General features: G+C 45.5%; 1 protein-coding gene across 1 annotated transcript in view; it reads left to right on the forward strand.

The window, feature by feature from the left end:
* The window catches only part of Lig1 (DNA ligase 1), a 34,409-nt gene extending 29,182 nt beyond the window's left edge, over positions 1 to 5,227 (forward strand). The window contains exons 23-27 of the mRNA XM_023708549.1: positions 552 to 704; positions 2,129 to 2,182; positions 2,755 to 2,898; positions 4,800 to 4,892; positions 5,028 to 5,227. Coding sequence (XP_023564317.1) covers positions 552 to 704; positions 2,129 to 2,182; positions 2,755 to 2,898; positions 4,800 to 4,892; positions 5,028 to 5,108 — 525 coding nt within the window. The 3' untranslated portion in view covers positions 5,109 to 5,227. The remainder of the gene's footprint in view (positions 1 to 551; positions 705 to 2,128; positions 2,183 to 2,754; positions 2,899 to 4,799; positions 4,893 to 5,027) is intronic.
* The last annotated feature ends 10,854 nt before the right edge of the window (positions 5,228 to 16,081 follow it).

Below are 16,081 nucleotides of genomic sequence, written 5' to 3' on the forward strand. Positions count from 1 at the left end.
AAAAAACAAACAAACTGAATTTTCTTTTGAAATTCTGAGAAACCAGCATAGGTTTCACCCAAGGGAGTTGCATGCTGTAGTTGTCATTCTGTAGGCTCTTCTAGCTGCTGTGTAGGTAGTAGACAGGACTAGTCGCTGGTGGAGTGGGAAGCCATGTCTGTGATGGCTTGTCTCGAGTGAGAAGGACAGTGGGCTGGGTGGGAGGAAGGGAGCAGGAGGGCTCGGGGCTGAGATTGCCAGGTCTTTGCTGCGTTCCCCTTTGTCCCTGGTCTCCCTTCCTAGACCAAGCAGCTGTGAGGTGAGCTGTCTTAGGAGATAGGCATTCACACTCCCTGTCCTGAGTGCCTGACTGGACAGAAATATTTCTTGAGCGAATGACCTGGACTGTGAGGACTGAGGCTGGCCCAAGGCCCCCACTTCCAGAAGCCCTCTCTATCTGCATTCTCCTTAGTGTCCCTTCCAGATGTTCTCAGCCTCATTCCTGTCCCTTCCTAGCCTGTTGGCAAGCACTGGCAGTCAGTGCACCCCTGATCTCTTGCTCCCTCTTCCAGCTGAAGAAGGACTACCTGGATGGTGTGGGTGACACCCTGGACCTTGTGGTGATTGGTGCCTACCTGGGCCGGGGAAAGCGGGCTGGCCGCTATGGGGGCTTCCTACTGGCTGCCTACGATGCGGAGAGCGAGGAGCTGCAGGCCATATGCAAGGTCCTGGAGACTGGGTTCTCCCTGCAGAAGTGGGAGGGAAGTAGATCAGACTCTGGGGCAGACTTGGCTGTTACAGGACAACATGAGGAGGGCCCAGGCCTAGAGGCTCATGGCCTACACGTGAATGACTGTTGTTTTCTTAGTTCATTTTTATTTTTTTCCTGATTTAATAAGTAACTCTTGTTTCCTATGGAAAAATAAGGTGGTGCTATAGAGAGGTACAAGGTAACTGTCAAGGATCGAGTACAGCTACACATAGTGGTAGCTGAAATAAAATCTTTTCCTCCAAGTAGTGAGTGTGAAGAGGCAGGTGTTCTCCAGTGTCTTTAGGATCCAGGTTACTTTTCTCTTTCCCTGTAGTTGTCTTTGTCATGGTTTTATGGCATCATGGTTCCAATCATCATGGTGAAGGAGGGTAGTCCCCTGGGTCAGCATCAGCAGTGAACAGCTTCTGCCTACGTTTGATTGGTCTTAACTTTTACTCCATGGCCCATCCCTGTCTGCAAAGAATTCTGGGAAATTAATTTTTGTGTTTAGGAAACATTTCAATCTGTACATTGTGAGTTGCTTTTTCCATGTAGCTGTCCTGTGTCCAGCATACTTGGGTCTTTTGCCACAGAAACAAAACTATCACCCAGAATCCCAGTGCATAGTTATAAACATCAGTAGCATTGGAGGCAATGTTGTATTTATATTTTTATAAAGTTGAAATTCTTTGTCACTTTGCTGTCTTTCTGCTCTATAAATATTACATTTAAATGCTACTGTGTGGCAGCATGATCAACTGCCTGCACAAGAATTTTCAAGTGTTTGTGGCCCTGCTTTTTGAACCAGTGCCTATCGGGATGGCTGGTCTCCGGCCAGCTTTGTTCTTAGGATTTACATTGGCACTGACAAGTTGGCGATCAAAGCAATTTTATCATCCACCATATCTTTGGGTACCAACCTGTCACCATTTTACATTATTGTTTTCAGAATAGACTTTAAAGAGCTACTGAGAACAACAGACCAAAAAGCATTAAGGTTCTTAATGCAAAAGAGGACTTTCCAGATGCAGTTTAATAGCAGCGTAAATATGTTCTACTTAGCTGTCAGCAACAAGCATTATTACTGTTTTGTAGCCTTTACTGTTTGGTAGGTCAATAACCAGTGTCTGGGTGGGTGGGACGTTGGTGAGCATATGTGGGAAAAGGCAGCTACCTGTACAGCAGCAGGAAGGCTGCAGGGAGACAGTGGAGCTGGCTGGGAGGGCGATTCCCTTGGTGGGGGCCTTAGGCTGACCAAGTGCTGGCACCACACTGTACTGTCTTCCTCTGGTTTCCGTGGACACTGGTTGGACAGAGTGGGATTCTCATTCAGGTCCTTGGGTGGCAGGAGCAGGGGCAGGTGGCTGACTGAGCTGACCTGCCCTGTCTTCCCTGCAGCTTGGCACGGGCTTCAGCGACGACCAGCTGGAAGAGCATTACCAGAGTCTCCAGGTGAGCCAGGGCAGCGCCTCAGGCCTTGCGCCTCTGACAGCGTGCTCCCCCTGCTTCCATAGTTGAGGCCTCCTGATGCTTTGCGGCAGGGGCAGGGCACAGGGCAGTGGACGGTAGAGCTGGTCTTGCTTAGATCCCAGCACGTCCACGTTCCGTCTCTTCAGGGTAGTAACTAGCTGGGGACTGTGGCCAAGGGACCTGGTCTCCCTGGGCTCAGTTGTCCTTGGGCTAACACAGGCCTGGCAGCAGGGTTTCATGACTTACCCTGTGAGCTCCAGAGCTTGGAGCTTGTCATGGCAGCCAGTGTATTTGGAGGCGAGTCCCTGTCCTGGATACTGCTGTCTCGAGTACTGACTTCATCTCTGTCCTACTCTTCAGGACACACTGGCTGCTTCCAGGGCCTCTTTCCTTTCTTCCTTTTCCCATTCCTGTTTGTTCCTTTCTGGCATTTTACTTTATGAGGTACCTGTTTCCGTTCCTTCCCCCGTTTTCATCCCTCCTTCACACCTAATCTGAAACTTCTGGCCTTGACTTCGAGATCTGACACCACCTTCTTCCACTGCTCCCTGCAGGCCCTGGTGCTGCCCACCCCACGGCCCTATGTGCGGGCAGATGGCGCTGTGGCGCCCGACCACTGGCTGGATCCCAGCGCTGTGTGGGAGGTGAAGTGTGCTGACCTCTCTCTCTCCCCCATCTACCCTGCGGCCCGGGGCCTGGTGAGTGTTTGTGAGGGCCTGGGCAGGAGTTTGGGGAGGGTTCCTGGCACCCACGTGAGGGACCTCGGGGCCTACACCGCTAGAGAACTAGCATGTTTGAGTGTCAGATGGTAGCAAAAAGGAATCATTTAAAAAATACTCCTAAGTGCGAGGAAAAAAAGAAAAAACAGTGACCTTGGTCCCTTTTGTGTCATAATTTTGCCTTGGCACTGACCATTCTTTCTTCATTTGTTTGTTTGTGGTACTGGGGATTGAACCCAGCTCCTTTTTCTTTTCTTTTTTTTAAATTGGTACTGGTTTGCAGTATATGTAGTTGACATCCATTCAAGGGAGTAGGTACATGTACTTAGTGCATTTTGATTCCTTTTCTTCCCCTTCCCCTGCCCACCCACTTCCTCCATCTTTAGATTCTCTTTCCCCATAATTATTATTGTTCATGTTTAGGATAGACCCTGATGACATGCCTTGGGGGTGTCTGGTACATGTACGTGATGCCTTTTGAATCCTTTTACATTCCCGTCCCAACCCCCTCCTCCCCAGCTCTCTTGGACCTCTTTTGATTTGCAAAAGAGCTGTCTGATTCCCTTTATCCATTTTCTATTTGGTTCGTTGTTTTTACTTTATACTGCTCAAATGAGAGGAACTACAGTGTTTAAGCTTGTGTCTGATTTCACTTAACATTGTTTTCTAGGTGTATCCATTTTCCTGCACATATCTTATATTTATGCTTCTTAGTAACCGAGTAGTATTCTGTACATAGATACCACAATTCAATTTAAAATTAATTTTCCTCATCCCTCCATCTGTTGATGGGCCTATAGGCTCCTTCTGGGACTTAGTGATTGTAAATTGCGCTGCTGTAAACACTGGTGTGCACGTAAGGCTGTAGTGGGATGTCTTCCGCTCTCAGGGAATGTACCTCAGTGTGAACTCGGCACCTTTGAACTGAACTACATCTCTAGCCCTTTTATTTTTCCTTTTGGGGGGATTCTACCAAACTGCTGAAAGTGTGCTTGAACTTTCGACCCTCTTTCCCCAGCCTCCCAGAGTGCTGGGATTACAGGTGTGCATCACTGTGCATAGCTTAAGCTCTAAAGTAACTTTTGAAAGCCAGGCCTTTTATGTGGAAACTCAGCATATGCCCTCCTGAGCACGTCCTTCAGTCTGTTACTTCTTCAGCTTCAATTTGTGCTCCCACTACCTGGCAGATCCTCTAGCGATTTGATCTTTGTCACCATGCGAAGCAGCTGGGAGGCGGAGCCTGTGGCAGCCCTGAGCAGCTTGCAGTTCTCTTCTTAGAGGACAGTGATGGGAAAATTTAAAAAGTATCATGGAGTTCTTCCACCCTTTCAAACCTGGCTGATGTGCTTTGCTGATGACAAGCAGACATCCATTTGTAATGGGGAACTCCTACCTTTGATCTCATTTTTGATTTCTCCTTTGTGCTGTGCATTGGGAGCCAGGTTCCCTGGTAGCATGTGAGGAGCCAGTGCCCACTGCAGCAGTGCTGTGTTATAACCACTGTGTTGTACCAAACTAGAGACATGGTGATGTGCACATCTGTTTCACAGCTGAAGTTACAGTGCCCAAGCGAGCTGAGGTAACAGATCCTGGGCCTCATGCGTCAGATACTCCATGTTGTTCTCTAATAGATACCCCAAGTCTGCTCTTCTCTCTCCTGGCAGAACATAACAATAATAGCGGATTTCTTAAGCTCTTACTATCCACCAGATACAGAGGATCTAAGCCGTGTTTTTAATTCAGATAGTCCATTACTCAGCCCCATGTATGGCTTAGGAAACTGAGGCCAGGGTGAAAGAAGGAAAAGGAGACTGGATATGTTATGGCTCAACCAGCAGACCGCAGCTGGAGCGCTGAAGAGTTATTGCCCCCTCCCTTAGGTGGACAGTGAGAAGGGGATCTCCCTTCGATTCCCTCGGTTTATTCGCATCCGTGAAGATAAGAAGCCAGAGGACGCCACTACCAGTGCCCAGGTGAGACCTCAGGAGGGGCTGGGTCTCCCAGGTTGGGCTGGCTTGGTGTGATCAACTTCTGAGAGGCGGTTTGGGCCTGCAGCCATGGAGGAGCGCAGCCCAGGAGCTGCTGACCTCCTGCACCCTTCTCCTCAGGTGGCCTGTCTGTACCGCAAGCAAAGTCAAATTCAGAACCAAGGCATTGACTCAGACTCTGACAATGAAGAGTTCTACTAAGCCCCTGTGCTCCGGGGCCTGGGGCAGAAGTGAAGGGGACCCAAAGATGTGGAAGATCTGGTGTTGCAGTCTGATCTATGTGCTGGGCCCGGGATTCATTTGGTCACTTCTTTCAATAAATAATTATCAGACATCTCTGTGCAGAGTCTGTGCTGGGCTCTGGGGGCAGGGCTCTGTGAGCTCACACTGGTGCAAAGTGATGGTGCCAGGAACTGAGCCAGGGCTACCCAACAACACCCTCCACAGGGTGGTCATGTCCTGTGCCTGCTGTGCACAGTGCTCAAGCTGCCAGCCCCCTGTAGGGATGGAGCGCTTGACACAGGGCCAGTGCCACTGAGGACTCCAAATATTTCATTTAAATAGCTGTATGCGATGTCTTCGTGACTTTCTTGTCTTGGGAACAAATACTCTGGCACCCCCAACTTAGAACATGAATATCCGGGATCATGGTTTTAGTCCACAGTTGGCCAGTGCCAAGGCAGGAAGACCTGGTGGGCGGGCCCGGGTGAAGGAGAGCTGTGTACCCAGGGCAGCCAGGAAGCCGAGGATCATGGGTAGAGCTGCAGGAGGAGATACACCCTTCTGGGCCACCCCCACAGTGGCCCTCTTCTAAGCAGACCCTCCAATCAGCAGTGCCCCCATAATTGAGTCTCCACAAACATGAAGCTTTGGGGTCAGTTTAGATCTATACCATAACCTGTAGTCAGGGGCTCTTATTATATATTGGATAGTGACAGGAAAGTCTCTACATGCTTTAATTTGTTGGCCTCCCTGCAGACCTATGGATAGGTTCTTTCCTGAGCCGTGAAATATGTGGACATTGAAGAGGGACTGAAGTTGGAGCTGTGGAGATACTTCTTTGGGTGTAAAACCCTGTTTATCCTAACATTTGTCACAGGGCATCAGGGTGAGATGATGACAGAGGTGGGCCCTAGGAATACTTTGGAGAGCAGTATGAGAGGTTTTGTAGGAGGCATGTCAGGAAGCAGTACTCTCAGGTACATTCTCAATGTCTAGGTCCTGGTCACATGACCTCATGAAACTGGACCCGTGGCTATGCCTATTGCAAGGGCTACTGGGAAATTACCATGTGGGGAACTATTTTCCAGTGACAACTTCACTAGGAAAGACCACTGATTTTTTTTTTTTTTAAATAAATGGATGTGAAGTAACTCAGACTTGGCCCTAAGCATTTGAGCATTACCTCTCTTAACTTTCCCTCAAGCCTGTCATGTTAATATACGCATTATCTTTTTCAGGTAAGGAAATAGCTGAATTCAGTTGCTTGTTACAGACCTTAGCCAGAAAGTGATGGTTTTGAGTGGCCTAGAAATAAAGATAGAAAGAGAAAAAATATAATTTTAGAATTGTTATCCTTTTTTTAAAGAAAAAGACTGCAACTTTAGGATACAGTTTTCATAGTTATCTGATCTTCCCAGGCTTTCAGATCCACCCAAAACACCCCGAGCCCTTAAAGATACTGCAAATCCATTAGTTTATTTGATAAAGAACAGAAACTTGACTTTAATGTAGAGAAAAAGAAAGGATTGAGAATATTTTTAGGCAAAACACCTTAAATCACCTATCTTTAAAAAAAATACTGTAGATTTTAAATTGACCCTGAGATTTCTGTAGATTCGCAGCCCCACAGATCTCCACCCCACAGAACACCAGCACCTAAATAGTCCTGGTTTCAGACTGTAACTCGCATCTCTCTTGAGCACCTGTACTCTTCTTTCTGAGCATGTACCTTAATTCTGCCTAATTAAAACCTTTCTGTCTCTCACTGAAGGATTCTAAAATTTTTTCTGTGACCAACAAACTAAGTTGAGGTCCCCACCTCTTTTGGGGGAACTGCTTGACACCCCCCATCCTGTGACAATTTGACCAGCACTCTTAAACTGCACAGTTGATTTCCAACTGGTACAATACAAATAAAACACTATGCTGAAGGATATAAATAGGTGGGCTGTCAGCTGCAGAGTGTTGGCTACTTAGAAAAATACTGCTTTCAGGGTGCATTTCCATGTGTGGCATTTAGACCTTAGTGTGTAAATTGTGGATAATTGTGTGCAAATTAGAGGGTTGCCCTTAAGGTGACTTACCTGGAAATGGCAGAAGTGTCTTGGGCATATTGTATTGCCTGTCTGCTTGGCTCTGGAAGTTCTCTGCCACTTTGGCAACAAAATCAAGGCAACTGCAACTATAAATGCCTGTCATTTGTGTCATCAGTAAACACTTTGAAGAGAAATTCAGAAAAAAAATGAAGGCTAATACTGAGGTCACTTCCAAGGATACCCCACTTTTAACAAATAAAAGGACTATGGTGCTTTTTCCCTGGCTGACTTCGTCCTCGGCAAGGTAAGTCCTTGGCCTAGGGTCGAGGGGCAGCAGTGTTTTCATGTTTTAAAGGCCTCCTTTCTTCAGAATAGGTGCTACTTGATGTCATAAGGAATTTTTGTCTTTGGAATCAACAGATCAGATATGTTGGAGGAAGTGCTCACTGTCATCTAAAAAATAAGCTGAACAGATTGCTTAGCAAGGGAATGGTGTGCTTAGAAGATGCCACAGCAGAGAATTGATTCATTTGGGTTTGGGGAACAAGGCTAGGGATTGGTGTGTGGACAGACACGGTTAGGTGATGGGAATATGGCCCCTCCAAGTGGGATTGTTGCTAACTGGCTGACCTAGGTATGTGGCCCCTGGCAGGTGGCTGGTTGTTGGGCTCACAGAAAGCAGGTCACTCACCAGTCAGTGGGTGACCTGAGGTTGTGTTTTAAAGTGGTACTGCAGGTAACTCAATGCTAGGGCCAAGATCTAGTTTGTCTTTTCATTTGAAAATAGGAACTTGACTCTTAACTCTTGGAAATACAGCTTTGCCCTTTAATACTGGAGAATTGGGGCGAGTCCTGATATCTCACTGAGCTTTCTTTTGTGTAAGTTGGAGTTAATCGTGTGTAAATTAGAGGGTTGCTGTGAAATTTCAATGTAGTGACGTTGCCACCCTGAGAGGATGTGGCCATCTACCATCGTGCTTCTCTTGTGACCCTGACAAATGATTGAGATTCGTTGTGTCTGTTTCCTTTTCTGTAGAATGGGAATGAAATAACAGGTTTTTTTTAACCCACAAAAGGTTGTTACAAGAATTAAACTAATTCATACATAAAATGTATTTAGAACATTGCAAGATCAGCAATCCAGAAATTGTTAGCCCTATTCCATTGGTTGTACAGGATGAAAGAGTGAGTCCCTTCATGCTAGGCTCTCAGGCTTGGGTGGCCTTATTACCCAAAGGAAGTGAAGTGTTTTTCGTTTTTTTATTTTATTTATTTATTTTTAAAAATTCTTTTGGGTTTTTTTTTGGCGGAACCGGGGATTGTACTCAGGCCCTTGCACTTGCCAGGGAAGTGCTTATTCCACTGAACCATCTCCCCGACCCCTGAAGTGTTTAATACTAATGGAACCGAGGTTGTCACTGGATGCCCTCCACAGAGTTGGAACTTCAGCTCATCTGCCAAGGAGCCGGGTGATCAACCCTTGTCACAGAAAGTAATTTTGGGACACATTAGTGCATGAGGCATCAGCATGTTTATGACACAGAGTTAGGAAATAGGGACTTTACCTCGAGGCACTGCAGGGGACACTGCTCTTAATGGAGAGGACCAGACTGGCCTCTTCATGAAAGAACGGGGCCAGTTTTTAGGGGTTTGCTGGAGTGAGATAGAAGCAGGTTGATCATTTGTGGTTTGCAGAGAGGCTTCTGGAGAAGTCTTTTTTGTTGGAAGGGTATGGAATTCAGTTTCTGCTTGGTAACGTTGTAGTTCTGTGGCAGCTTTGCTGGGATCCAGGATGACTTCACATTTAGGGCAGTGACTGGAGACAGCCATGGTGGAATGCCACTGTAAATCTGCTCAGACACGAAGGCTGATACGATAGGTGTAGTAAAGGAAGGGCTAATCAGCTTTGTCCTGCCAGCTTTAAACATGACTTAACACACCTATGCACAAGTGAGCAAGAATCTGATGCAAAGTTTTAAGGTGATAAATGAAGATCAAATGCCACTCTGTTTCTAGTTGTTGGACATCTGTAGGCCCAAATGGAGACTCACGGTTTTGAGTAACAGGTTAAGAGCACAGGAGTTTTCCCATTGTGATCTCTAGCTGTATCAAGGGAAGACCCCAGGACATACTCCAGAGTCCCTGGCATTTAGTTCTTGGCTTTTAGTTGACTGAAAAGACAATAATTGTTGGGGGTCTGGGGAGAGAGCTCAGTAGAATAAGCATCTGCCTGGCAAGCGCAGAGTCCTGAGTTTAATCCCTGGTATTGCCCCCCCCCCCAAACAAAACAAAACAAAACACTAATTTTGGAGGCATGCAGCTGAGTTATTTGTTACTAGTCCCCCAAAAGCTTTGCTGTGGATAAGACCTCTCAGACAGTGCCTGTGCCAGCGGTGCTTGGTGGCACATCACTCTAATCCTTGCATGCTGAGAGGCTGAGGGGAAAGAATTGCTAGTTCAAGCCCAGCCTGGGCAATTTAGTGACTTAGTAAGACCTTGACTCTGAATAAAAAATATGGAAGGGGCTGAAGGTACAGCTCAGGGCATAGGCCCTTTGTTCAATCCCCTGTACTGCAAACATTAAAATATAAAAATGTCAATGCCTGCCTGGGCACAAGCCTTCCTGAACTCCCCTGTCACCTCTGAGTTTTTCCGTGACCTCCTTGAGCCTCCCTGTGCTCCAATCCAGCTGCCCTGTGTTCCTCAGACTCCGTTTCCCTATCCTACACCCTAGCTTCCCAATACTGTGCTGAACTGTTTAATATTACTATTTAATACTAATAGCCTTTGTTAGTCATTTAAAGGATGCTTTTCTGAAACAAGACTGGTTTCACCAAAACTTCCCCACTCTTTTCCCTTCAACACTCATGGTGCCAAGAGAAAAATGAATTGAGATGTTTTCAAGATTTATAGATGGCCAGGTGTGGTGGTACATAACTATAATCCCATCACTGGGAATGCTGAAGCAGGAGGGTCACCTGCAGTTCAAGGCCAGCCTGGAATATGTAGAGTTCAGGGCCAGCCTTAACTATAAAGTGAGACCCTGTTGCAAAAAACAAAACAGAATGAAAGGTTTATAAGTGTGTCATGCTCTTGTGACTCCATATCACATAACAGATTATCAGCTACCAGGATTTGCCTCCCTCGGTTCCCAGCTACTCGAGGCTCCCAGAAGTCTGTAGGCATCAGTGATTTCCTACCCCAATCTCCTTTTTTCTAAAGCTCAAAGGAGCTTTGGTCTTGTTTTGAGGATGCTTGTCTACCATCTTCTCAGTTTTGGAGGTAAATCTTTTTCTGTTTTCCAACTATTTGTCCTCAATTCATTGGTCCTACAAACGAGTGACAGTTTGTAGGGATCTCTTGGTCTCTCAGTGTGGTCTGTTGTACCTGGGGGAAAAAACGCATGAGAAACATAGAAAGGAAAACGAGCTGGGTCAGGAGGTAGCCCATCTGACCGCAGAACAGTACGGGCATTTATACCTTGGCAAAGTTAGTAACGTGATGCAAGGTTGCTTAGTGACTAGTAGGTGACATTAACCAGTCAGGATGCTTATCTCAGGACTGAGTTAGCTTGACTGCTTTAGGCACTGAGGCCTAGTTCTGCTTTCACATGTTTGACCAATTTCACATGTTTGACACAGCTTTTGTGGCTCTCAACAATTAAAAACAGAATGGATTTGACAACATCCATACCATGCGATACCCATAAGTATAGGGACCTATGCCCTGAGCTGTACCCTCTGGTCATTGCCCTAACATTTTTAATACTATATTATTGATAGTCCCCACAGTGATGATATGGGTGAAATGAAGTTGATAGATGTGTCGAGCATTGTAATTTTGTCTAGCTTCAGTAATCTCAGCTTTCTGGCTTCATGGTTAGCTTCACATAAATATGTAAATTGTTGACCAGTCCTCCAGGTGGTATTAGTGGTGCCCCGCTGTCTGGGTGAGCAGAAGTAGAGAAGTGAGATTGCTGGAAGAAGGGGGTCATGAGGTTGGAGGGGGAAAGCGGAAACTTAGTACATCTCCATCCTTCTGTAGGGACACTCCCAGGAGGACCACAGAATACGCTTCTGTCTGTAGGCCCCATGGAGAACCGTGAGAAACACCTTGCCCATAGCGCCAACCTCTCCATGAGGCTGTATCCTTAATAATTGAAAACAGTTTGACCAAAAACTTCTATCAAAGTATACTTTGGCCTCAGTAAAAATTAGGGGGAGTGAGAAATGATTAGAAAATTATAGTCTAAGTTAACACAATTTTTCAGTTAGATATTTTTTGCAAAAGGCAAGGGAAATTATCTAAAGTCCCTTCTGTTCTGGATTTTATGGCTTTGTATCAAAATCATTCCTCTGCAAAGGTTCAAGTGATACCCTTCAAGAGACCCCCCGCCCCACAGATTTGTATCACTGGTGGTCCTGTTTTTAGACCCACACCTATCTCTTCCACCTGTTTAATAAAAGAAACCACAACGAAAGTTCTCAACCTCTTCCTTATAATCCTTAGGACTATGGGCCAGCCTTGCTCTCTCCAAATGACTTAGAAACCCAGTGGCTGGCTCTCCAGAGAGACCCCATTCTTTCCAGCCCCCTCCTCGTACCCCTTAGGCACCATTAAGACCTGTAGGATGTATTAAGCATAGAGCTTCTGACTCTCCTGTCTAAGAGAGATCTCAGGAGGCGAAGGAGTCCAGGTCCCCTCTTCAGTGACATCTACAATGCAAAGAACATGGAGGGCTGATTCTTAGATTTTCAAACTTTGTCTACTGCCTTTGACCTATCATGGTAAGATATCCAATTTGACCTGGCTACCTGCTGTGCCCAAGTAAGACAGTCTTGGAGGAGGCCGGGAGATGTGTAGGTAAAGAGTAAGCTGCAGGAGGAGACCGGAGTCACCCTGGAGAGCGCTGTCCTCTGACAAAACCATACTGGGTCTATAACACTGAATGGATTAGATATGAGCACTAAAATGATGGCCACTCTTAATGGGAATAAAAAGATGTATTAGGAAACCTGCTAATTATGAAAAGTGTGAGAAATTAATCCGGGCAAAGACAAAAATCCAGCTGCCTTTCATAGCTGATTAGAAGCTGTACAAATATACAAGCTTGGATCCATCCTCCAAGGAGGACAGGAAATAGTGGGACATTTCATTATCCATCACCCCCAGATAGCTAGTACAAATTATGAAAACTTCAGGAGGACCCTCAGACTTCTTTGGCCTAATGACTAGGGAAAGCCTTTTCAATATTAAAACAATCGAGATCTGGGAGAAGTTAAAAAGAAGAACCAAAACAGAAGGCAGGTCAAATTTATGGCTGCTACAACTGGCAGTGCTTCCAGCATGCACAAGCTATCCAAGGAAAAACTCAGGGCCAGTGCAGGGAAGGGTTCCTGTTTTAAATAACTAAAGAAGTCTAAGATCTTTTCAAGAAAATTACATTACTCTGAAAAAGACCGTAGAAGATTTCAGAAAATGGAAAGATACTCCATTCCCTGCTCCTGGATAGGAAGAACCAACATAGTGAAGATGGCCATACTCCCAAAATTGCTATACAGATTTAATGCAATCCCTATCAAACTGCCACCAACATACCTCAGACCTAGAGAAATCGTTCCTAAAATTTATCTGGAACCAGAAAAGACCTAGAATAGCAGAGACAATCCTGGCCAACAAAGACAAGGCAGAAGGCATTATAATTCCTGACTTGAAATTATACTACAACACTACTGTGATAAAATCAGCATGGTGTTGGCAACAAAATAGACCTGAAGATCAATGGAATAAATGCAAGAAAACAACACTAAATGTGCAAGTGTACCACGCCACCTCCCAGGCCCCGCTCTGCATGTTGGGTGGCTTTTGTGACTGCATCATAGGGCTGGAGTAGCGACTGTTCCCCACTGCTAGAGAGGAGCTAAGCCAGCCACAACCCGCACTTCCAGCTCTGCTGAAGAGAACTGAAGGGGCCTGGGGCAATGCCCCTGTCCACAGATAAGGGTGGTAGCTCATGTCATGAACTTAATTTGTTCCATGATTCTGCAAAAGATGGCCATGTTCGTATTTGCACTGGAAAAATGGCTGAGATTGTTTTTTGCTTGTCACCCAAAGCAGAGTTCACAAACAATGAAATTTTACCAGACGCTTCTGTTTGCAAACCAAATTGTTTACAAGCTAAAGCATTTGTGAACACAGGTGTCATTGTATCTCCGTGTCCTGTGAGGAGCCCCAAGTAGCACCCGCAAGGACAGCTTTAACTTCTTTTCTAGAAATCCCTCATCTAGATCTAGAGCCATGATTGAGGTCAAGGGGACCCTTAGAGCTTCTTTTCTCCTGCCTTGAAATGTCAGTTTGAAGACCAACTGTCAACCATGAGATCTTTCTTTATCTTATGGTGTCCTACTCCCTTATTAGAAAGGGATTTACTATTAAAAGTTGGGGCTGTTTTCCAGTTCTGGCAAAGCCCAAAATGGATCTTACCTATTGAGACTGTACCCGGTCTTCCTCACCTAAAGAGTCAGCAGGGAGATCCTTTTATGTGATGTAATGCAATATCCAGGAGGGCAGAGCTAGTTTAAAAGAGCACAACCAATTTCCCAACTGAAAACAATGTCCTATGAAAAAAAGAGGCCTGGGCTGGAGAGATAGCTCAGTAAAATAAGTACTTGCCTGGTAAGTGCAGGGTCCCCAGTACCGGAAAAAAAAAAAAAAAAAAAGTCTGCAAGAACCTCCAGCCTCATAGATTTCTCAAGTGTGTAGCTTTCTGTGACCTTGTCAGACACTCTTCTCAGAGTAAAACCTTCAGGAGAAGCCGCGGAGATGGCTCAGTAGAATAAGCGCTTGCCTGGCAAGTGTAAGGGCCTGAGTTCAATCCCTGGTTCTGTCAAAAAAAAAAAAAAAAAAAAAAAAAAACCACAAAAAAACAACCTTCAGGAGAATATTGGATAGTATAAGACATTAGTGAGGTTGTAATGCCAATCCATCCTCTAGTTACAGGTCCATATAATAGTCCTCGCTCCAAATTTCCAATACGAATTGGCTCTCAAATTTGGACTTCAAAGAAGCTACCTTTAGTTCTATTCCTTTTCATCTAGGCTCCCAATTCATGTTTTTATTTATTTATTTATTTATTTAATTTTATTTATTTTGTTCAGGGTCTCACTATGCAGCTTGGACTTGTAGTGATCCTCCTGTTTTTAGTATCACCAGTGCTGGGATTATAGGCTTGCGCCATCACCCCCAGACTCAGTGCTGGCACAGTGTACCTGGGCACAGGGCCGGCGCTACACGCAATATTGGGGATTGAACCCCAGTCTCTGCACTTCCCTAAATAGGCGCTTAGTCGACTGAGCTATCTCACTAGCCATTATGTTTGTCTTTCAATGGGGCAAAAAATCCCAGCTCAAAAGAAAAACACCTAGTATGGTGGTGCACAGCTGTAATCTCAGCACTCGGGAGGCTGATGCAGAATGATTGCCAAGAGTTCAAGGCCAGCCTGAACTATACAGCAAGACCCTGTCTCAAAAAAAAAAAAAAAGAGGATATACTTGGACAGTTCTCCCATAAGCTTTTGAGATAGCCCCCACCTTTTTCTTGGGTACTGAGAAAAACTTGAGTGACCTATGGCTTACCAAGGGGACTGTCCTACAGACTATAAATGAATTCTAATTTGCAGCCTAATTTAGGAGCTACCCAAACATATTTTCCAAACCTTCCGTTTTCTTGCTAAAAGGTGATATAAAGCATAAAAGAAAAGGCTTAGATATCCCTAAGCATGGGGCTCATTCTCATACCTGGGAAATGTTGAGGGGCCGGGTCTACGTTATTTGTGATCTCTATCCCTGTTCCACTGAGCAGTAACTTCCTTCTTTCCTGGGAATGGCCAGTTTCTGCCACATCTGGGTACCTAATTTTGGATTAATAGCAAAGCCTCTACATGAGGCTGCCAGAGGTCCTGAGCCTCAGCCATTAGAATGGACCGAAGTAACTAACTTCAAGAAAGAAAGCATGTCCTCCCTCAGGTTTCAGCACTGCAAATACTGACATAAAACCTTTTTTCCTCTGTGTACCAGAAAAGAGGAATTGCTCTTTGTGTTTGGACCCCAAAACTGGGAGAAGAGTCCTGCCCAGTGGCGCACGTCCCAAGGAAATTAGACAGTGGCTGCTGGATGGCCGCCCTGCCTGAGGGCAATTGTGGAGGTACTGGCCAGAGATGTGTATGAGGTGGATTTGCAGACATAAGGGACTTTTGGAGTCACATGCTCAGAATCTCACAGACTGCATGATTAGACATTAAAAGATAACCTACAAGTCCAAGCAGAATCAAAACACGTTGCCTTAAGGAGTCAATACTGTGGCCCTCATCCACGCTGTACTCCAGTTTATCACTTAGATGAACCCTCAGGTCAGCCACGTAACAGAGCACTCTCTTACCTACTACATCAATCCCTGTACTGACGTCCTTCCTTTGTCCTTTATCCTTGCTTCCTGGTTTTAGCCATAGAAAGCCACAGAAGCTTCAGTGCAGAGCTGTCCTTAGGAGGTTCTCTCACATTGCGGGGTTCTCCTTAAGAGTAGCCCCTCTGGGCCTTCTTAGGTTTGCATTGGACGCTTGCCCTGAGTAATCGTCCTTTGTGCTGTGCCGCAGTTGTGCAGCACAACAGGCAAGAGCTAGCCTAACAGAAGAAGCCCTACCACGACTGTGGGGCAAGAAGCACAAGTTCTGATGCTCCATCAGGTCAGGAGTACAGCAGTCCCTCACTATTCCGCAGTTTGACTTTCACAGACTCAGTTTTTGCGGTTTTTCAAAAAATATTAATCTAAATTATTTATCACCCACACATTAAAAAATAAATAATTTATCATGGATTTTTCACTATATCACAAGATTTTGCAGTACAATACACTACTGCA

The sequence above is a fragment of the Octodon degus genome, unplaced genomic scaffold (genome assembly GCF_000260255.1).
Source record: "Octodon degus isolate 3935 unplaced genomic scaffold, OctDeg1.0 scaffold00392, whole genome shotgun sequence".
Lineage (NCBI taxonomy): Eukaryota > Metazoa > Chordata > Mammalia > Rodentia > Octodontidae > Octodon > Octodon degus.